The sequence below is a fragment of the Pecten maximus genome, chromosome 7, assembly GCF_902652985.1.
Source record: "Pecten maximus chromosome 7, xPecMax1.1, whole genome shotgun sequence".
NCBI classification, from domain to species: domain Eukaryota; kingdom Metazoa; phylum Mollusca; class Bivalvia; order Pectinida; family Pectinidae; genus Pecten; species Pecten maximus.
The window spans coordinates 520,534-544,846 of record NC_047021.1 but is presented as its reverse complement, the minus strand read 5'-3'; the positions used below and the strand labels follow the sequence as shown (position 1 = coordinate 544,846).

General features: G+C 36.1%; 1 protein-coding gene and 1 long non-coding RNA gene across 3 annotated transcripts in view; one reads left to right on the top strand and one right to left on the bottom strand.

Annotated features, from left to right (window-relative positions):
• Positions 1–11,797, bottom strand: part of LOC117331269 (uncharacterized protein C3orf67 homolog) — a 32,234-nt gene extending 20,437 nt beyond the window's left edge. Inside the window, exons 1-7 of one of the 2 annotated variants that reach the window (XM_033889875.1) lie at positions 11,317–11,797; positions 9,013–9,093; positions 8,454–8,547; positions 8,205–8,277; positions 3,797–3,911; positions 1,412–1,568; positions 454–545 (exon numbers count right to left, since the gene is read on the bottom strand). In XM_033889875.1, coding sequence (XP_033745766.1) covers positions 454–545; positions 1,412–1,568; positions 3,797–3,911; positions 8,205–8,277; positions 8,454–8,547; positions 9,013–9,093; positions 11,317–11,337 — 633 coding nt within the window. In that variant the 5' untranslated portion in view covers positions 11,338–11,797. Of the gene's footprint in view, positions 1–326; positions 396–453; positions 546–1,411; positions 1,569–3,796; positions 3,912–8,204; positions 8,278–8,453; positions 8,548–9,012; positions 9,094–11,316 lie in introns of those variants that run through there. The other variant, XM_033889876.1, reaches the window with a different exon arrangement.
• Positions 11,798–11,866: 69 nt separating this feature from the next.
• On the top strand, positions 11,867–23,143 carry LOC117331270. The gene is made up of 4 exons (XR_004533450.1): positions 11,867–12,001; positions 16,812–16,867; positions 21,062–21,152; positions 22,423–23,143. It is a non-coding gene; the product is annotated as an uncharacterized LOC117331270 (long non-coding RNA).
• Positions 23,144–24,313: the final 1,170 nt, after the last annotated feature.

The window sequence follows — 24,313 nt, the reverse complement described above, 5'->3', positions numbered from 1 at the left end:
AACAAGACAGTGCTAATTTGTGCTGACTGCTAAATACAATTTCAGCATTTTCTGCTGCTATTACCTGTTAAGATTTGCTTACATGAAAATCACTGAGAATAATTAGGTTTCATTTCAACAATTTACTGTTAGCTATTTTTGATATATTGATAAGTAAACTAAACAACAGAAAGAGAGTATTACTAACTATATAAAGTCCAAATCACTTTAATATTAAGCACATTTCACTATTAAGACCTATTTTGCCTGTGTTATTTGCTGGATGTCGTTGGACAGTTGACTCGACTTTGGTATTAAGCACATTTCACTATTAAGACCTACTGTACCTGTGTTATTTGCTGGACGTCGTTGGCCAGTTGACACGACTTTGGTATTAAGCACATTTCACTATTAAGACCTATTTTACCTGTGTTATCTGCTGGACGTCGTTGTCACTAGTAAGACCTACTGTACCTGGGTTATTTGCTGGACATCGTTGGCCAGTTGACACGACTTTGGGATCTGGTCAAGTTCTCCAGAATTACTTGGAGGGCAGCCATACATTTCTACAGTAAATAAGACACAAACAAATGATTAACAAGAATTCCATGGAAGTGGATGTGTCAACTGCGCAGAGAGTTGGATGATTACAAGTAGCATGGAAACAGATTTTCTATTAATAATAACAGAAACCTTGACCTTTGACCTTTGGACAAGTAAAAAAACAATCCAATGCAAACACTTGTTGTAAGGAAAAAATGTATGAAGTTTGATTTTGATTGGCCAAAGGGAACAAATTTTTCTATTACAGTGACATTGACCTTTGACCTTCAGACCTGAAAAGCAATCCGAAGCAAGCACTTGTGGAAAGGAAGATCTGCATGAAGTTTGAGTTCGATTGTCCCAAGGGAACCTGGTTATCCCACAGAAACAACTCTTCTATTTTTTAGTAATGGTGTCTTTGGCCGCCGACACCGAAATGTCAGGAAAACGCATTTAATATATACCATAATATCAATGATGGCTAAAATCAATTGATATAAAAAGTAGTTTTTAAAAAGACAATGATTAGAATTTATCTCAAAAGTTGACTGTCCTACATTTACAATGCAAATAAAAGGCATGTTGATTATTACAATATTATTACCTCCCTTTAATTCAAAAGCAAGCTACAATCAAAAATAAAATTTAAGTCTGGTGTTTATGTTTTTTTGATAGTGAACATGGGAATCTAAATTCTGTCTTTAATCTTTACCTCAGTTGTATTTTCCAATATCTTTAGATTTGGATGCATAACCACAAAGTTGGGTTTTTTTTTTTTTTGTTTTTTGTTTTTTATTTATCAAACAGTTTGTACTGATTTTAATGAAATATTATCATTTATACCCAATAGGATTTAAATACTTTCTACCACAATGGAGTGGAAACCTACCCTCATCTCCTGCTGTGTCAGGTGGCTGGGTCTTCATAGTAAAAATACGCCGAAGTTTACAGTTAGCAGATACAGTGATACTTTGTGTTGCTTTGTATGTCTGTCCCCGCCAAGTCTCACCCACCAAGGACACCATGTCTATACACATGTTCAGCCACTGAATAAAAAAACTCAATTCATTCATTCAATGTTTATTCAAACAATGATACTTCCAACTCTTTATAATAGAATAAAACTTTTATATCTGATTTCATCTCTTTATAATATGAACTTCCATAACTCTTATATACTGATACCTTCCTAATCCTTTAAATACTGATACCTTCCCATAACTCTTAAATATGATACCCTCCCAAACTCTTTATATACTGTCCTTCATACCTCTTTATAATACTATACACCTTTCCATAACTTTTATAACACTGATAATTTACTCTTATATACCCATGATATCTACATACTCTTATAACACATGATGATATCCTTAACCTCTTTATAACACTGATATCCTTACCCTCTTTATAACACTGGTATCCTTACCCTCTTTATAACACTGATACCCTAACCCTCTTTATAACACTGATACCCTAACCCTCTTTATAACACTGATATCCTTACCCTCTTTATAACACGGATACCCTAACCCTCTTTATAACACTGATATCCTTACCCTCTTTATAACACGGATACCCTAACCCTCTTTATAACACTGATATCCTTACCCTCTTTATAACACGGATACCCTAACCCTCTTTATAACACGGATACCCTAACCCTCTTTATAACACTGATATCCTTACCCTCTTTATAACACTGGTATCCTTACCCTCTTTATAACACTGATACCCTAACCCTCTTTATAACACGGATACCCTAACCCTCTTTATAACACTGATATCCTTACCCTCTTTATAACACGGATACCCTAACCCTCTTTATAACACTGGTATCCTTACCCTCTTTATAACACTGATACCCTAACCCTCTTTATAACACTGATACACTAACCCTCTTTATAACACTGATAGCCTTACCCTCTTTATAACACGGATACCCTAACCCTCTTTATAACACTGATACCTTAACCCTCTTTATAACACTGATACCCTAACCCTCTTTATAACACGGATATCCTAACCCTTACCCTCTTCATATTACTAATATCCTTTCCATAACCCTGTGAATACCAACACAATAAGGTGTTTAGTTAGTTACCAACACATAGTGTTATGTTGATGTTCTACCAACACAATAACGTGTTTAGTTTTGATGATACCTAACCATAAGTGTTAGTAATGATTCTACCAACCATAACGGCTGCTTTATTTAACTGATTACCTAACACATAGTTTTAGGTTGATGTTACCCAATACGGTTTTAGTGAACTGATACCACAATAACCTCTTTATGTAACTGTTCTACCTAACCAATATTTTAGTAATGTTCCTAACCCGTACATGTGTTTAGTGTTATAATGTTCTACCAACACCTAAGTGATTTAGTTTTGATGTTCTACCAACACAATAAGGTGTTTAGTGTTTAATGATCTACCAACACAATAAGGTGTTTAGTGTTTAATGTTCTACCAACACAATAAGGTGTTTAGTGTTTAATGTTCTACCAGTACAATAAGGTGTTTAGTGTTTAATGTTCTACCAACACAATAAGGTGTTTAGTGTTTGATGTTCTACCAACACAATAAGGTGTTTAGTGTTTGATGTTTTACCAACACAATAAGGTGTTTAGTGTTTGATGTTCTACCAACACAATAAGGTGTTTAGTGTTTAATGTTCTACCAACACAATAAGGTGTTTAGTGTTTCATGTTCTACCAACACAATAAGGTGTTTAGTGTTTGATGTTCTACCAACACAATAAGGTGTTTAGTGTTTAATGTTCTACCAACACAATAAGGTGTTTAGTGTTTAATGTTCTACCAACACAATAAGGTGTTTAGTGTTTGATGTTCTACCAACACAATAAGGTGTTTAGTGTTTAATGTTCTACCAACACAATAAGGTGTTTAGTGTTTAATGTTCTACCAACACAATAAGGTGTTTAGTGTTTGATGTTCTACCAACACAATAAGGTGTTTAGTGTTTAATGTTCTACCAACACAATAAGGTGTTTAGTGTTTAATGTTCTACCAGCACAATAAGGTGTTTAGTGTTTAATGTTCTACCAACACAATAATGTGTTTAGTGTTTAATGTTCTACCAACACAATAAGGTGTTCAGTGTTTGATGTTCTACCAACACAATAAGGTGTTTAGTGTTTGATGTTTTACCAACACAATAAGGTGTTTAGTGTTTGATGTTTTACCAACACAATAAGGTGTTTAGTGCTTAATGTTCTACCAACACAATAAGGTGTTAAGGACACTTACAATACTTCGGCGGAGGATGGTGAGAGGAATCTTGGCATGAAGTGGAGTGACCTGAGTCTCCTTCTGTGCTGTAGAGAAGTGAAGCCTTCTCTTATTGTTACCCAAGTCTGCTACTCTGTAACCACAAACAGTTCAATCATGTAGTCTCCTCAAAACTATGAAAATTCCATTTTCATCATTCCGTAACTGGACGGACATTTATAGGACAAATATTCTCTTATATATATAACTCATCCAAATTGTGTGCACTAAACACAAATATTTATGGTAATTGAATTCTTGTTACTAACAGTATGAGCAAAATTGAGTTTGTTTGTGTTTTTATTCTTGTGATAATTTGATAATTGTAAAGGCAATGGTCTGACAGACTACTAAGACTACATGGAAAAGGTATTAGGCAGTTGGGCTATGATAGAACATGGTCAAAATTATAAATCAATTTTAACAAACATGTCTGATGTGTTATACTGAGTTAATAACGGTTTACTGCCTACATGTCACTATGACTAAGTTGTCTTTACAATATAACGGTTTACTGCCTACATGACTATCACTAAGTTGTCTTTACAATATAACGGTTTACTGCCTACATGTCACTATCACTAAGTTGTCTTTACAATATAACGGTTTACTGCCTACATGTCTACGACTAAGTTGTCTTTACAATATAACGGTTTACTGCCTACATGTCACTATGACTAAGTTGTCTTTACAATATAACGGTTTACTGCCTACATGACTATCACTAAGTTGTCTTTACAATATAACGGTTTACTGCCTACATGTCACTATCACTAAGTTGTCTTTACAATATAACGGTTTACTGCCTACATGACTATGACTAAGTTGTCTTTACAATATAACGGTTTACTGCCTACATGACTATCACTAAGTTGTCTTTACAATATAACGGTTTACTGCCTACATGACTATGACTAAGTTGTCTTTACAATATAACGGTTTACTGCCTACATGACTATCACTAAGTTGTCTTTACAATATAACGGTTTACTGCCTACATGACTACGACTAAGTTGTCTTTACAATATAACGGTTTACTGCCTACATGACTATCACTAAGTTGTCTTTACAATATAACGGTTTACTGCCTACATGTCACTATCACTAAGTTGTCTTTACAATATAACGGTTTACTGCCTACATGACTATCACTAAGTTGTCTTTACAATATAACGGTTTACTGCCTACATGACTACGACTAAGTTGTCTTTACAATATAACGGTTTACTGCCTACATGACTACGACTAAGTTGTCTTTACAATATAACGGTTTACTGCCTACATGACTATCACTAAGTTGTCTTTACAATATAACGGTTTACTGCCTACATGTCACTATGACTAAGTTGTCTTTACAATATAACGGTTTACTGCCTACATGACTATCACTAAGTTGTCTTTACAATATAACGGTTTACTGCCTACATGACTATGACTAAGTTGTCTTTACAATATAACGGTTTACTGCCTACATGACTATGACTAAGTTGTCTTTACAATATAACGGTTTACTGCCTACATGACTATCACTAAGTTGTCTTTACAATATAACGGTTTACTGCCTACATGACTATGACTAAGTTGTCTTTACAATATAACGGTTTACTGCCTACATGACTATGACTAAGTTGTCTTTACAATATAACGGTTTACTGCCTACATGACTATCACTAAGTTGTCTTTACAATATAACGGTTTACTGCCGTACATGACTATCACTAAGTTGTCTTTACAATATAACGGTTTACTGCCTACATGACTATCACTAAGTTGTCTTTACAATATAACGGTTTACTGCCTACATGACTATCACTAAGTTGTCTTTACAATATAACGGTTTACTGCCTACATGACTATCACTAAGTTGTCTTTACAATATAACGGTTTACTGCCTACATGACTATCACTAAGTTGTCTTTACAATATAACGGTTTACTGCCTACATGACTATCACTAAGTTGTCTTTACAATATAACGGTTTACTGCCTACATGACTATCACTAAGTTGTCTTACAATATAACGGTTTACTGCCTACATGACTATCACTAAGTTGTCTTTACAATATAACGGTTTACTGCCTACATGTCACTATGACTAAGTTGTCTTTACAATATAACGGTTTACTGCCTACATGACTATCACTAATTAGTTGTCTTTACAATATAACGGTTTACTGCCTACATGACTATCACTAAGTTGTCTTTACAATATAACGGTTTACTGCCTACATGTCACTATCACTAAGTTGTCTTTACAATATTACGGTTTACTGCCTACATGACTATCACTAAGTTGTCTTTACAATATAACGGTTTACTGCCTACATGTCAATATGACTAAGTTGTCTTTACAATATAACGGTTTACTGCCTACATGACTATCACTAATTAGTTGTCTTTACAATATAACGGTTTACTGCCTACATGACTATCACTAAGTTGTCTTTACAATATAACGGTTTACTGCCTACATGACTATCACTAAGTTGTCTTTACAATATAACGGTTTACTGCCTACATGACTATCACTAATTAGTTGTCTTTACAATATAACGGTTTACTGCCTACATGTCACTATCACTAAGTTGTCTTTACAATATAACGGTTTACTGCCTACATGACTATCACTAAGTTGTCTTTACAATATAACGGTTTACTGCCTACATGTCACTATCACTAAGTTGTCTTTACAATATTACGGTTTACTGCCTACATGACTATCACTAAGTTGTCTTTACAATATAACGGTTTACTGCCTACATGTCAATATGACTAAGTTGTCTTTACAATATAACGGTTTACTGCCTACATGACTATCACTAATTAGTTGTCTTTACAATATAACGGTTTACTGCCTACATGACTATCATTAAGTTGTCTTTACAATATAACGGTTTACTGCCTACATGACTATCACTAAGTTGTCTTTACAATATAACGGTTTACTGCCTACATGACTATCACTAAGTTGTCTTTACAATATAACGGTTTACTGCCTACATGTCACTATCACTAAGTTGTCTTTACAATATAACGGTTTACTGCCTACATGACTATCACTAAGTTGTCTTTACAATATAACGGTTTACTGCCTACATGTCACTATCACTAAGTTGTCTTTACAATATAACGGTTTACTGCCTACATGACTATCACTAAGTTGTCTTTGCAATATAACGGTTTACTGCCTACATGACTATGACTAAGTTGTCTTTACAATATAACGGTTTACTGCCTACATGACTATCACTAAGTTGTCTTTACAATATAACGGTTTACTGCCTACATGACTATCACTAAGTTGTCTTTACAATATAACGGTTTACTGCCTACATGACTATCACTAAGTTGTCTTTACAATATAACGGTTTACTGCCTACATGACTATCACTAAGTTGTCTTTACAATATCAGGGGTTGACATAATCACTTGTCGTACATGTGTTTCTACTTTCCATCTGTTATGTGTAAACAGTGAGATGATTTATTATAAAGTAGAGGTAAGCACTGCAAGCCATAATTTCGACTCATAATAATTACTAACAACAATAAAACAGCAAGAAAGTATTATTACAAGTTATTTAAGTTTTACTAAACCATCCTTTTTTTACCTAAAAGCAGATGAATGAAGTACTTTAAAATAATTAACTTTCATGAAGAACTGTTCGACTAAACTGTAAACAAACTTACTACTGTGAAAACATTAAAACATGTCACCGTTTTCTAGGGCACGGCAGTCTGCTTCATCTGTAGCCTCCTTAATTATATCAAAACTGATTCATTTTTATTACGATTCCAGCAGACGGTATCTGTCGTAGTATCAATGCTCTCACATGTACAGCATTCGCATGCGTTTCAAACATACTAGTGATACCGATTACATGTTTTCGAGAGCCCTCGGAAGTCTACCATCATTTCTATGTAGTTCCGAATGAAGCTTTAATAAGCATGATCAACTCACTTCCGTTCGATGGTTAACACAATTTAAAGGAGTTTTTACTCATTTTACAGTGAGTATTGAATCAGTTTTGACTTCAGAATATAACATAAATAAAACACAAAGACAGATTTGCTACTTGTCCCGTCGGACAAGTACTTTAATGACTTCACTTGTCCGACATCAATTTCGTCTGGTACCGGACAATCGGACAAGCGTTAATGTCGACCCCTGAATATAACGGTTTACTGCCTACATGACTATGACTAAGTTGTCTTTACAATATAACGGTTTACTGCCTACATGACTATGACTAAGTTGTCTTTACAATATTACTATCAATTGTAATAAGTTACATTGATAAAACATCATTCAATGAAACCACAACTTAAACAAGTCAGAATAAAACTGTACTTGTAGCAATACATCTACTACCAGGTATAAGACCTACCCTAGTTCAATGGACAGGTCCTGACCCTTTGCAAGGTGAAGCTGTATTACCAGGTATCGCTGGATCAGGGGAACTGTACAAACAGAAACGTTCACCAATTTATATTATCAGAAGCATAAATCAACACAGCATAACATATTACATCCAACAAGTGGCTATCTCAAAATATTTCTCTATAGATCAAAACTAAAAATTATAATTCAAGAATCTAACTTCATGGCATACCATACAAATAATGATAGTGCTTACCTGCTTGTGACTGATCCTTTGGGAACTGAACCTTGGTAGTTGATGGTGTCCCTTCCAGACTATAGATAAAACTCTTCACATCCTTATCAAATGTCTGTAACAAGTCAGTACACATATTAATGATTAGCATAAAATTGGCATTTAGACTGAGACCAAGGTTTGTGCTGAGTATCTTATTGTGAAAGAACAGGAAAAACATGTGTTTGCTGGGTCCACAGGCAGAATATATACTGTATATAGAATCACATGTTTGCACCTCACATATATATAGGGGAGGCCATATCCTGAAATGACCATAGCAGTTGATTTAGGACATTAAATGATACTAAACTAAACCATTCCTTTTGCAAATAAATATGAGGTATTTTTCAGACTAAATGAGGGTACATCTGTTTTGTTTGAATAGACTTCTTAATAGTAAGAGGGATCCTTTTTATTTTCTACGATTCCAAATGTTATTGCGACTTTAACACAAACTCTGTGAAACATAGCTTAATTTGATGTAGAAGGTGGCACCTCTAGCCTATAACCACCTCATCACTACAGCAAGAAAATGTACCTTCTTAACTCCACCACTGAACTTCCAATGAGCAGACGATTCCTTTCCTTGTAAGGTAAGAATTTCAAAAAAAGGTCCACCCTGAAAGAAAAAATTAATTAATTGGCATTAAATTCCATTATCACTAAAAACATAATACTCACACAAATAAATTTACACTTTCACCAACAGTTCTAAATTTATATTGGCTCATTGTACTGTTGCTATGAAGTGAGACATAATAATCAACATGGCAAGCTTTCTGGCCTTCTACTTCAATCAATGCATCATTGACACACAGAGGATTGTAATAAAGATGACTGTAGCAGGACAGGATTGGGTTGAACAATACCATAACATTAGAGGTTGCTGGTCAGCTGATTTATTATCTAGTTGAACAATACCATAACATAAGAGGTTACATTGCTGGTCAGCTGTTTTATTAAACAATACCATAACATAAGAGGTTGCTAGTCAGCTGTTTTATTATCTAGTTGAACAATACCATAACATAAGAGGTTGCTAGTCAGCTGTTTTATTATCTAGTTGAACAATACCATAACATAAGAGGTTGCTAGTCAGCTGTTTTATTATCTGATGTTATTGTGCTGACTGTAACTTCTTATTTCCAAAGTGCTATTTCTTTGATGTGCATTCCGCCCTAAAATCAGGGGGAAAGAAAGATTTGATTAGATCACTATTTATGAATTAAACCTTAATGACAAGGTTGATGACAGTTTATGCATTAATTATGCCTTTTAATGCTCCAATCACTATATCATCTAAAATAGTTATTTATTACAAAAAAAAAAGGTGCAGTCAATGGTTGAGTTAACCTCAGCTTTCAAATATGTTGGTTTTGGTCAATTCAAAACGCAAATCAGTACAAATTCTATTTGCCATGTGGGTGTTTGCATAATTTTGCTTTTATACTAACATGACATTTCTGTATCTCTTCAGTGAAGAGTGCTATGTTCTATCATTTTAACGTTGGAAGAGGGGACAAAAATTTCGCAAAGAATTAGAATTTTGAGAATTGAAAAGTTTTTGGGTTACACAGTACTTATCATAAATTTGTCAACCGATACCTCTAACATTATTGGAGTAGGCTGAACACCAGTGGCAAGGTAGCTCAAAGAGAATATATAGTTTGGAGGCCTCAAGTTCAAGTTCTAGTCTGATTGTTGTATTTTCCCTTTCACATTACAATTATCGTCCCCCTATAAATATCCACATGTACAGAAAGTGGAATAAAGGTGGTGTGTATCTCTGCAGGAAGATTTAAATTTCTTAGTGAAAGGAAAGAAACAGAATTCAAACCAGGCTGGTCTGGTTGCCGCATTTCCCATCACCTGTACATGATAATCAAAATAGAGATTAGATCAATGCTTAATATTGATGTACTTGCTAATTTTATATCATCTTTTTATTACAAACCTGTGATGGACAGTTGTCTTTTTTAAATGAATTTTAATCAAACCAAATAGAATGTCTAAAAGTGTCTTACTCACAAGGATAATTCAAGAAAGGCATGTATATCTACAGATCTATAGCTATACAGGTCGGGGAAACCCCTAGATCGGCATATAATACCTCGATCGGCTTATTATACGCCGATTGAGGTATGGATTTGTTACTAAAAATAGCTCAAATCAATTTAAACTCATCTTTTTAAAAATTTCTATCCAAATCGCATTTATTTAGGCATTAAACGTTATACAAATACAAAAATTAATTTATTTGAGTGCAGGGAAAGAACTGAAAACAGATGTAATACTTCCGGTCTATATGGCCTATGTTACGATGGTAGTGTTACTTGTAACATCAAGTTTCTAAGTAGCCACTGCTTCCATTAAACATATTTCAGCAAAATATTATTTATTTTGTCATAAATTCATGCGACTTGGATAGAAAATTTTAAAAAGATGAGTTTAAACTGATTTGAGCTATTTTTAGTAACAAATCCATACCTCAATCAGCGTATAATAGGCCGATCGAGGTATTATACGCCGATCTAGGGGGTTTCCCCAACCTGCTATAGACTGACTGTTACATATATACAGGAGAGGAAAAAAACGCAACAACCAGACTGGGAGTCCCAAGTCTAGACGGCCACTATTTGAGCTACCTGGCCAGCCACCGGCACTCAGCTCAGTTCAGTTCAACTACATTCCTCCCTCATTTAATAAACTCTTCGACCCCGAAGACATGAGACCCTACACCACTTCCGTGGGTATTTGAGCTAAATTGTACCTGGCACTGGCACTCAGCCCAGTCCAGTTCCACTACCCTGACACTTAGACACAAAGAAAGTCTGTACATTACCTGGTACTCATTTTTGAACATGGTGCTACGTTACTGATACTTTGTTCAGACACTGTTTGTAGGGAAGTCCTGGTATTTTGGTAGTTTAACACGTATTTTTGTCATTTTTATGGAAAGATTAAGTAATCCAAAGGAAGCCTAGTGGATAATTTTTTGCATTTTCATTATGAATGGCTGGAAGTTAAACGCATGCCATGTCTGTCCAAATTCCTCTGGTACCACTTTTAAAACTTTGCAAAAAAAAACCACCAATCATTCACTGGTCGAAGTGTCTTCATTTATTTTGTCCTTATCCTGATTCGTCTTCACGCATAAACCAGGACAGTGACTGTCGTATTTCTTTTACATATGGTCCAAATCTTTGCAGTGTGAAGGCGTTGCATTAAGGAATTAATGTCACTTTACTTCCAACACAAAAACTATCCAAACATGACAAGTTTGCAAACAAAAGTTTCGGAAGTTCCATTCCTGTCCTCCATTTTGGTTGCTACTGAGTCTGTGCGTCCTCATAAACCAATCAAATCAGTTGTAACAAAATGAAACGAAGTAACGCATATGATTTACGTACATTCACTGCTTGTTTAGTTGGACGTTGTAAATGAGTGCGTCCAAACCATCAGGTAACACCAACGTGCCCGCGATTAGAACGATTACAAGAAGATTACAAACATGTCTGGAAGGGAAGGTAATAATTGAATTAAATATTAATTAATTTGGTATTTACATGGATGCCGATATGATAGTGAGTAGAAAAGGAAGGATTATATAATATATATCAGGCCCCTATTGATGAAATTCTGAAATAGCCTTTCCCAAATCGCTGTTTTTGTGGACTGGACTAGATTCTAGTACTGTGAGTGTGATTTTTCATAAACATGGAGAGTAAGACGAGAAGAAATTGTTTTTATAGCTATCAGATACATAACTTTAAAGTTTATAATAATAACAAACCATGTATTGGCTTTATATTTAAATATATGCTCTACATTAAAAAAATATATATCTTATCAAATAAGAACAACTGTGACCAATCAATTAAGACCTAGATCTACATGTATTTAAAATTGTAGTATTTAATAGTTATCAGTCGATATAACATCGATCCATCAGAAGAAAAATAGACAATATATTGTAATATCGAGGGAGGGTCCGCCCGGACCAACCGTTCCGGGCCAGTGTCGGCGAGACAAAAACCAAGTGATCATATAGTGTTTAAATTCCCAAATCTACCAACACTGGCCAGCGGACATGTCCAGCGAACTCTCCCTGCTGTTTCAGTCCGCTTCAATCCAAATCCAAGTCCCTCGGATGTGGAGGAGTTTACAAGTCACAAACCAATCAACACTTTGTATAAAGTTAACTAACGTTTATTAAAGTAAACATATTAAATGATATAGGCAAAGTATTTACATATGTAGAGTAGACAGATAGTTAATGGTTAGAAATCAATGCCCCAGTAGCCTTCCCACGTGGTAACAAATGAGCCTAATCTAGAGCACTAATAAACCCAGCCAACACCCCATACCGTGATCCTCTATAGTCAACACTAACATAACCTACACCCTATCGTCCCCTAACGTAGGTGTGCTGTTGTCAGCACATGTGTGGTACTGGTGTTCAGCACCTTGTGGCAACGTTGTCGAAGCCTGGTTTGTGGAGAGGGTGTCCTCTCCTGAGGTGTTGGCCGGGTATCCGGCCATGCAAGTCCCCGATTATCACTGTGCAGCCCCTTTTATACCCCAGCCCCCTGGTCCTACATGCAACCTGCATCCCTGCATCGCATACCCATTCTTATTGGACAAATCTATGGCATATGCGTAGTGAGGTCAGAACCTCTTCCAGCAACTCACCAAGATCCGGTCGTCTCCAAAGTAAACACCCCTGTAAACTTAGACAGCACCGGTGATAGCGACTAATACACAACCAGAAGAATACACGGAATGTATAGCCCTACCGTACCATTTGGTTGCAATTAAAGGATAGTACTATTAAAGGGACTCACAGTGATAACGGTATAACAATTGATACTGATAAGTCATAGTAAGGCCATAGTGACCTGTTTTCCCACAAGATTAAAAATTGCAATTATTACTGATTTGTAATAAATAATAAAAATAAATAATTTGTATCACAATAGATGTATTAGAAATATGATTCCTCCTTAAACTTAAACTATAGAAACACGCCCCATATATGGCAGGAAGGACATTAACTCTGAAAAAATGGTACAGTCGATATGACGTCTGCCTGGTTCAAATCCCCAATAAGAAGTAAGAAAGGAAAGAAAGATTAGGCGGGAAAAGGAAGAAAGAATTAGACGGTGCATATCACGGGTCAAGCGGTCAGTCATTGTCCATTTCATTTCAACATATTTTATTGTATAACATTTATACAAATGGGTTAGACAGCCGGCTAAGTCTTCCCCAATATAAATAGATCTAGAACAATAGAATTATACTATAACAATTGAAAGTAAAGAAGTATAATAAATATGGTATATAAATGTCCATACACACACAACACCTATACATAACAATAGTATACCTATTCGGAGCCTACTATTACGATGGTACATAAAACGAAACGAAAGTAAACGCACGGTTGCAGAGAAAATGCAAATAACTGACACCTTACGTCCCCCCGCCTACCGTAACATTCCTAAACTAACCCCCTAGCCTCTACACTCTACGATCTACCTTACGTCCCCCGCCTACCCTAACATTCCTAAACTAACCCTCTAGCCTATACATTATATGATCTACATTACGTCCCCCGTCTACCGTAACATTCCTAAACTAAACCCCTAGCCTCTACACTCTACGATCTACCTTACGTCCCCCGCCTACCCTAACATTCCTAAACTAACCCTCTAGCCTATACATTCTACGATCTACCTTACGTCCCCTGCCTACCCTAGCATTCCTAAACTAACCCCCTAGCCTATACATTATATGATCTACATTACGTCCCCCGTCTACTGTAACATTCCTAAGCTAACCCCCTAGCCTCTACACTCTACGATCTACCTTACGTCCCCCGCCTACCCTAACATTCCTAAACTAAACCCCTAGCCTCTACACTCTACGATCTACCTTACGTCCCCCGCCTACCCTAACATTCCTAAACTAAACCCCTAGCCTCTACACTCTACGATCTACCTTACGTCCCCCCGTCTACCGTAACATTCCTAAACTAACCCTCTAGCCTATACATTCTACGATCTACCTTACGTCCCCCGCCTACCCTAACATTCCTAAACTAACCCTCTAGCCTATACATTCTACGATCTACCTTACGTCCCCTGCCTACCCTAACATTCCTAAACTAAACCCCTAGACTCTACACTCTACGATCTACCTTACGTCCCCCGTCTACCCTAACATTCCTAAACTAAACCCCTACCCTAACATTCCTAAACTAAACCCCTAGACTCTACACTCTACGATCTACCTTACGTCCCCTGCCTACCCTAACATTCCTAAACTAAACCCCTAGACTCTACACTCTACGATCTACCTTACGTCCCCCGCCTACCCTAACATTCCTAAACTAAACCCCCTAGCCTCTACACCCTACGATCTACCTTACGTCCCCCGCCTACCCTAACATTCCTAAACTAAACCCCTAGCCTCTACACTCTACGATCTACCTTACGTCCCCAGTCTACCCTAACATTCCTAAACTAAACCCCTAGCCTCTACACTCTACGATCTTCCTTACGTCCCCCGCCTACCCTAACATTCCTAAACTAAACCCCTAGACTCTACACTCTACGATCTACCTTACGTCCCCCGCCTACCCTAACATTCCTAAACTAAACCCCTAGCCTCTACACCCTACGATCTACCTTACGTCCCCCGCCTACCCTAACATTCCTAAACTACCCCCCTAGCCTCTACACTCTATCTCCCCCATTCCACCTTCTAAGACCTACTTCTATGTGGTTCAGGAACTCAATCCTTCAAACTGCCCGCCACAAATGAACATATCACCGCTATATATACAGCCATGACAATGCAGAAACGACCTACAAATCAAGATACAGCACACTGACACAGGGACTCCACACAATCAACAACACAGGTACAGTACACTGTCACAGGGACTCCACACAGTCAAGATACAGTACACTGTCACAGGGACTCCACACAATCAACAACACAGGTACAGTACACTGACACAGGGACTCCACACAATCAACAACACAGGTACAGGTGGACAAAACACACAACAGGCGTTCTGACCTAAAACTAGCACAGCAACGGACATTAACTGACTGTTGCCTAACTCATTAACATATAGAATACAAAATGTACAACAAATGCTAACATAAAACAATTTATTCTCGTCATAGTAGAATAAGATATCTCTGGTCCTGATCATGACACCATGGTGAAAAGACCAAATGTTTATTGGTTGTTTTTTTCTGACATACTTAAATCAAGAAAACTACCATTAAGTTTATTTTTTCCCCAAAAGTGTTATGTTTAATGCAAGAATACATTATAATCAATAGAATATTGTGCCTTGAAAGGGTGTTTAGCCAAAATGACATTAAACTCTTTAAAATGAATTGTCCATGCCAAGTTGCAATTTATTTAGTCATGAAACATCATACAAATGTAAAAATAAAAATTATTTGCACATTGGAAAGGACCAAAAATTGATACATTACTTCTGGTAGCTAGAGTAACATTAAGTTCGAAGTAGACAAAGCTTTCAGTAAATATCTTTTAGTAAAACATTATTTAATATTATCTAAAATTTACCTTAAAATTGTCATTGGGAATTGGCTTCAATTTTTTTAATGCATTGGATTTCCCTCTTAAAGAACTCCTGTTGAGTGTGATAAGAAGGACCGTCTGCCCAAGTGCCATCTGGGGCATCTCAGTTTCCTCTTAGAACCGATAGTGTATGCTGTCTATACACACTAGCTCCTATTAGAATAGGATCGAGAACTTTGTTGTCCTACCTAGTGCCGAAGACTACCTCCTGACAATGGTCCATGTCTCGCATCCTACCTAGTGCCGAAGACTTCCTCCTGACAATGGTCCATGTTATCCTACCTAGTGCCGAAGACTACCTCCTGACAATGGTCCATGTCTCGCATCCTACGTATACCTAGTGCCGAAGACTACCTCCTGACAATGGTCCATGTTATCTTACCAGTGCCGAAGACTACCTCCTGACAATGGTCCATGCGAGACATCAGCATGTTGACCTCTGGCTAAGCTTCCATGTCATTGTTCATGATGGGACAAGTTTGTGTTACTCTTCAGAAAAGTGGCCGGCCTCCATTATTTTTGTTTGGCCGTTTACCTGAAGATAAATATCATGTTCCATGATCAGTAGGATTTTTCATTAACAAAGTAATTAAAAAATTTCATTGAATGTTTTATATTTATTCTAGGACCAGAGATATGATAGTGTTTGTTTATCATTATTGAGTCTTGTTATGTTGATTTGATAGTAATTTTAATCTTTCATATTTCCAGGAGGAAAAAAGAAGCCTTTGAAGGCTGCAAAGAAGCAAAAAGATGATCTTGATGATGTAAGTAGTTAATGTCACTCATAGAATGAGACAGACATTGCCTATAGTTGGTTCATAACGAAATACTGACATGTGTAATATGTTGGTGGTGATACACTTCTCATGACGACACAACGTATGTGTCGAAACTAGTCAACATTCTTTATTAAAGTCGATTAACCCAGCAAGACGTTGTCATGGTCATTTTTACCTATTAACGTGTAATATGTTGGTAGTAATTAATTTATAATACACTGATGTAGGCATCGAAATACTGACATGTGTAATATGTTGGTGGTGATACACTGATGTAGACATCGATACTGACGTGTGTAATATGTTGGTGGTGATACACTGATGTAGGCATCGAAATACTGACGTGTGTAATATGTTGGTGGTGATACACTGATGTAGGCATCAAAATACTGACGTGTGTAATATGTTGGTGGTGATACACTGATGTAGGCATCGATACTGACATGTGTAATATGTTGGTGGTGATACACTGATGTAGGCATCGAAATACTGACGTGTGTAATATGTTGGTGGTGATACACTGATGTAGACATCGAAATACTGACTTGTGTAATATGTTGGTGGTGATACACTGATGTAGGCATCGATACTGACTTGTGTAATATGTTGGTGGTGATACACTGATGTAGGCATCGATACTGACATGTGTAATATGTTGGTGGTGATACACTGATGTAGGCATCGATACTGACATGTGTAATATGTTGGTGGTGATACACTGATGTAGGCATCGAAATACTGACATGTGTAATATGTTGGTGGTGATACACTGATGTAGGCATCGAAATACTGACATGTGTAATATGTTGGTGGTGATACACTGATGTAGGCATCGATACTGACTTGTGTAATATGTTGGTGGTGATACACTGATGTAGGCATCGATACTGACATGTGTAATATGTTGGTGGTGATACACTGATGTAGGCATCGAAATACTGACATGTGTAATATGTTGGTGGTGATACACTGATGTAGGCATCGAAATACTGACATGTGTAATATGTTGGTGGTGATACACTGATGTAGGCATCGAAATACTGACATGTGTAATATGTTGGTGGTGATACACTGATGTAGGCATCGATACTGACTTGTGTAATATGTTGGTGGTGATACACTGATGTAGGCATCGATACTGACTTGTGTAATATGTTGGTGGTGATACACTGAATTTCACTGATGTAGGCATCGAAATACTGACATGTGTAATAAGTTAGTGGTGATACACTGATGTAGGCATCGATACTGACATGTGTAATATGTTGGTGGTGGTACACTTATGTAGGCATCGAAATACTGACATGTGTAATATGTTGGTGGTGATACACTGAATTTCACTGATGTAGGCATCGAAATACTGACATGTGTAATATGTTGGTGGTGATACACTGATGTAGGCATCGAAATACTGACGTGTGTAATAAGTTAGTGGCGATACACTGATGTAGGCATCGATACTGACTTGTGTAATATGTTGGTGGTGATACACTGATGTAGGCATCGATACTGACTTGTGTAATATGTTGGTGGTGATACACTGATGTAGGCATCGATACTGACATGTGTAATATGTTGGTGGTGACTGATGTAGGCATCGAAATACTGACGTGTGTAATATGTTGGTGGTGATACACTGATGTAGGCATCGAAATACTGACATGTGTAATATGTTGGTGGTGATACACTGATGTAGGCATCGAAATACTGACATGTGTAATATGTTGGTGGTGATACACTGATGTAGGCATCGATACTGACTTGTGTTATATGTTGGTGGTGATACACTGATGTAGGCATCGATACTGACATGTGTAATATGTTGGTGGTGGTACACTGATGTAGGCATCGAAATACTGACATGTGTAATATGTTGGTGGTGATACACTGATGTAGGCATCGATACTGACATGTGTAATATGTTGGTGGTGGTACACTGATGTAGGCATCGAAATACTGACATGTGTAATATGTTGGTGGTGATACACTGATGTAGGCATCGATACTGATATGTGTAATACGTTCGTGGTGATACACTGATGTAGGCATCGATACTGACGTGTGTAATATGTTGGTGGTGGTACACTGATGTAGGCATCGAAATACTGACATGTGTAATATGTTGGTGGTGACTGATGTAGGCATCGAAATACTGTGGATTAATTTGCAGACAACAGTACATGTATTGTCAAAACATTTGTGTCAACAGGATAAGAGCTGAAGTGCACACAATAAGTTATGAAGGCTGAAAACAGGTCTGATTGTTGAAACTTTGTAAAAGCCTGCAGCTGATAATCATAACTTGGACAAACTCAGTATATATGTAGGTATCCAATGTAAAACAAATAATGCATGTGTTTTGTGATGTACATGTAAGCAAACATATGTACAGATGTTTATACAACATGTACAGATGTTTATACAACATGTACAGATGTTTATACAACACATACAGATGTTTATACAACATGTACAGATGTTTATACAACATGTACAGATGTTTATACAACATGTACAGGTGTTTATACAACATTTACAGATGTTTATACAACACATACAGATGTTTATACAACATGTACAGATGTTTATACAACATGTACAGATGTTTATACATGTTCAGATGTTTATACAACACATACAGATGTTTATACATGTACAGATGTTTATACATGTTCAGATGTTTATACAACACATACAGATGTTTATACATGTACAGATGTTTATACAGGTTCAGATGTTTATACAACATGTACAGATGTTTATACAACATGTACAGATGTTTATACAACATGTACAGATGTTTATACATGTACAGATGTTTATACAACATGTACAGATGTTTACACAACATGTACAGATGTTTATACAACATGTACAGATGTTTATACAGCATGTACAGATGTTTATACAGCATGTACAGATGTTTATACAACATGTACAGATGTTTATACAACATGTTCAGATGTTTATACAACATGTACAGATGTTTATACAACATGTACAGATGTTTATACAGCATGTACAGATGTTTATACAGCATGTACAGATGTTTATACAGCATGTACAGATGTTTATACATGTACAGATGTTTATACAGCATGTACAGATGTTTATACAACATGTAAAGATGTTTATACAACATGTACAGATGTTTATACAGCATGTACAGATGTTTATACAACATGTACAGATGTTTATACAACATGTACAGACTAGGATGGTTGGGTGGCACAGTGGTAATTATAACACTTGCCTTTCACCTAGGCGGCCAGGGTTCTATTCCCTGATCAGAGGTAAAAAGGTATGGGGTCACCTGCCCGACCAAGTGTGTTTTCTCCGGGTTTTCCGGTTTCCTCCTAAAGCAAGACCCCTCACGTGCTTCAATCCGAGCCAACAAACGTGATTAAAATCGGGTATTTCCAAGGAAATAATTGATGTCATGTGATCTCATTAGAACCAATGAGTGATAGCTAGTGTTACATTCCAATCTATAATAAGTTTCCTCATGACATCACTGAGGAGCCAATGTAATAGTCAAGATTCGTGGAGTCTTATATATTGACTCCCGCTAAAAATAGAAATTATGTCATCTGATGCATGAGCCAATATGTATTTTTAGCACAGATCAATATCACATTCCACAGACCTGTCGAAATGTTATCTATCGACCTTCGGCCTTCTTGTGATGTGATGAGGATTTTTTAAAGGAACTTAAAAAAAAATGTTTTTAATTAATATAAATCATAATAATAAAGTAAATGCAGTCTTCATGTAATCCATGGTTTTACAGGGACCTGCCCTGAACTATATGCCCCCAAGGCCGAAGGCACCAAAGTCTGTATTTGTATAATAATTATATAATGTTTATACACAGTTGTACAACATGCACATATGTATGTTTAAACAACATGTACACTGTTAAACAAATGTACAGATGTTTATAGAATATGCCCACTGTTATATAATAAGTTTGGGATAATTTTGATAGGTTCATCTTTCAGAATTTACTTTTGTTGTAAACTCTACATATTTAAATGTAAATCTGAAGGAATTTGCCAAAATTCAAGATGACTAGTACTGTTGTAAAGGATATGAAATAAAACAACTGAATCAAGTTATTTGTTGAGTCTGCTAACATTACCAAATGTGAAAATGAAAGAGTATTTTTCTGTTTTATAGGAAGATCTTGCATTTAAACAGAAACAAAGAGAAGAGCAAAAAGCCTTAAGTCAAAAGGCAAAGGAACTGTCTGGGAAGAAAGGACCAATTGGTGAGATGTTGTATTGTTTATTTCTCATTTTCTGGACCTTTTTTTCACCTTTGCTAATTTTCAGCCTTTTTACGTCACATCAAGTGACCTTTTCAAATTGTCTTTTGTCCGTTGTCGTCCATCGTCCATTCGTGAACAATTTACATTTTCAACTTCACAATAACCAAGAGGCCTAGAGACCTGATATTGTGCATATATATAGCATGCTGGGATGAAGGGCAATCAAGAGTGTTCAAATGAATGACCTTGACCTTCATTCAAGGTCACAGGGGTCAAATATGCTAAAATTTTAAATGAATTTTTACTCAATAACGAAGAGGCCCAGAGACCTGATATTAGTTAGGCCTGCAGCATGCTGGGGTGAAGGACTACCAAGATTGTTCAAATGAGTGACCTTGACCTTCATTCAAAGTTTCAGGGATCAAATATGCTCAAGTCTTTAAACATCTTCTTCTCATTAACCAAGAGGCCTAGAGATCTGATGTTAGACCCATAGCATGCTGGGGTGATCAAGGGCTATCAAGATTGTTCAGATGAATGTCAATGAGTGACCTCGACCTTTGTTAAAGGTCACAGGTTTCGAATATGCTAAAACTTTAGAACGACTTCTTCTCATTAACCAAGAAGCCTAGAAACCATATAGCATGCTGAGGTAAAGGACTACAACATTTGTTCAGATGTATGAACATGAACTTGACCTTCATTTATGGCCACCAGGCACAAATATGCTAAAATCTTTTAAACATCTTCTGATGGACCAACACACATAGAAACGATATATTTTGCCTGTAGCATGCTGGAGTGAACACATTGACCTCATATTCAAGGTCACAGGAATCCAATCTACCAAAATATATCAGGTGACCGTTAAGGCTCATGGACCTCTTGTTTCCCTACCACTTGCCACATCAAATTCAAAGTTGTCTTGGTATACGTATACGTGACTTATAGTGATTTACAGATCAAGTTTGATCCCAGTGTTAATACTCCATACTTTGCACTGTCATCAGATTGATTCATAAGGCGACTTTTATTTCATTTCATGTTAATTGAGTCATGATACATCATATTGCAGGTCCCAAAGTAGCCTAAATCATATGTAAGGAACATGTGTAGCTCTACAAAGATAAATTCTCATAATTGCTGAACAATTTCAAGGAACCAGTGTAAAAAGATCTTTCTATAATAATACTAGTGTTAATATTGTTATTGCATTATGGTCTCACTTACACATCAATAAATTTAATCGATGTTGTTTCTTCATTGACAGGTGGCTCAGGCATAAAGAAATCAGGAAAGAAATGACCCCTGGAGAATAGAGGGGGATTATTGGGAAAGTGGGAAGACGTTATTCTGAATCACTTAACAGACATGATCATGGATTCACATATAATAAAGTGAACACCTCATTGTCATTGGACTCTGTTTTAATCATCACAACCATGCTCTGGAGAAGAAGTTAGCTGGATATCATTTCTCTCAAAATTTTTAGCAAGATTTAATAAATTAGAGTGTAAATGCACAGAACATATATTTACCCTAATCCTTGTGAATACAGACAAGCTTTTGACTGTTTTAGAAGTATCATGTTTTACAATTTCACTTCCAGTAGTTTACAAAGCATGGTTGTAGACATAATCAATAATTGTGTTGTTTGGTTGTCTTGTAAAAATATTAGGGAGATCGTAATTTAATCTGAAGCTGTGAATGAACACTCTTTATCTTCAGTTTTTTATCCCTGTCTAAATGTAAATTTTGATGTCCTTAGCTGATAAAAAAAAACATTGTGTTCAATAGATGTTCACATAAATGATGCATTGTGCAATACATTTAAGTGTAAACATACAGGTTTATGTAAAAACAAAGGAAAATTTCTTAAATATCTTTCTTCACAATAACATTTTGCTTTTGTTTATCAGATGTAAAAAAATATTTTAAAAGAGATGCTGACATAATATTGGAAAAAATAAAATTACAAAATGAAACAAGAATTGAAATGTTTTTTTTCAAATTTCTTACTTGATTTATTAAGTGCACCATTTCACAAACACTGTCTGTCTTTAAATTTAACAAATCTGAAGTTTTCTAAATATAAAAATGCAAAAATAGTTCCTGTTAAATACTGTACACTGAGGTTACGTATGGTGTTAAATACTGTACACTGAGGTTACATGTGGTGTTAAATACTGTACACTAAGGTTACATATGGTGTTATACTGTACACTGAGGTTACATATGGTGTTTAATACTGTACACTAAGGTTACATATGGTGTTAAATACTGTACACTGAGGTTACATATGGTGTTAAATAATGTACACTGAGGTGACATAAGGTGTTAGACACTGTACACTGAGGTTACATATGGTGTTAAATACTGTACACTAAGGTTACATATGGTGTTAAATACTGTACACTGAGGTTACATATGGTGTTAAATACTGTACACTGAGGTTACATATGGTGTTAAATACTGTACACTGAGGTTACATATGGTGTTAGATACTGTACACTGAGGTTACATATGGTGTTAAATACTGTACACTGAGGTTACATATGGTGTTAAATACTGTACACCGAGGTTACATATGGTGTTAAATACTGTACACCGAGGTTACATATGGTGTTTAATATTGTACATTAAGGTTACGTATGGTGTTAAATACTGTACACTAAGGTTACATATGGTGTTAAATACTGTACACTGAGGTTACATATGGTGTTAAATACTGTACACTGAGGTTACATATGGTGTTAAATACTGTACACTAAGGTTACATATGGTGTTAAATACTGTACACTAAGGTTACATATGGTGTTAAATACTGTACACTGAGGTTACGTATGGTGTTTAATACTGTACACTGAGGTTACATATGGTGTTAAATACTGTACACTAAGGTTACATATGGTGTTAAATACTGTACACTAAGGTTACATATGGTGTTAAATACTGTACACTGAGGTTACGTATGGTGTTTAATACTGTACACTGAGGTTACATATGGTGTTAAATACTGTACACTAAGGTTACATATGGTGTTAAATACTGTACACTGAGGTTACATATGGTGTTAAATACTGTACACTAAGGTTACATATGGTGTTAAATACTGTACACTGAGGTTACATATGGTGTTTAATATTGTACATTAAGGTTAC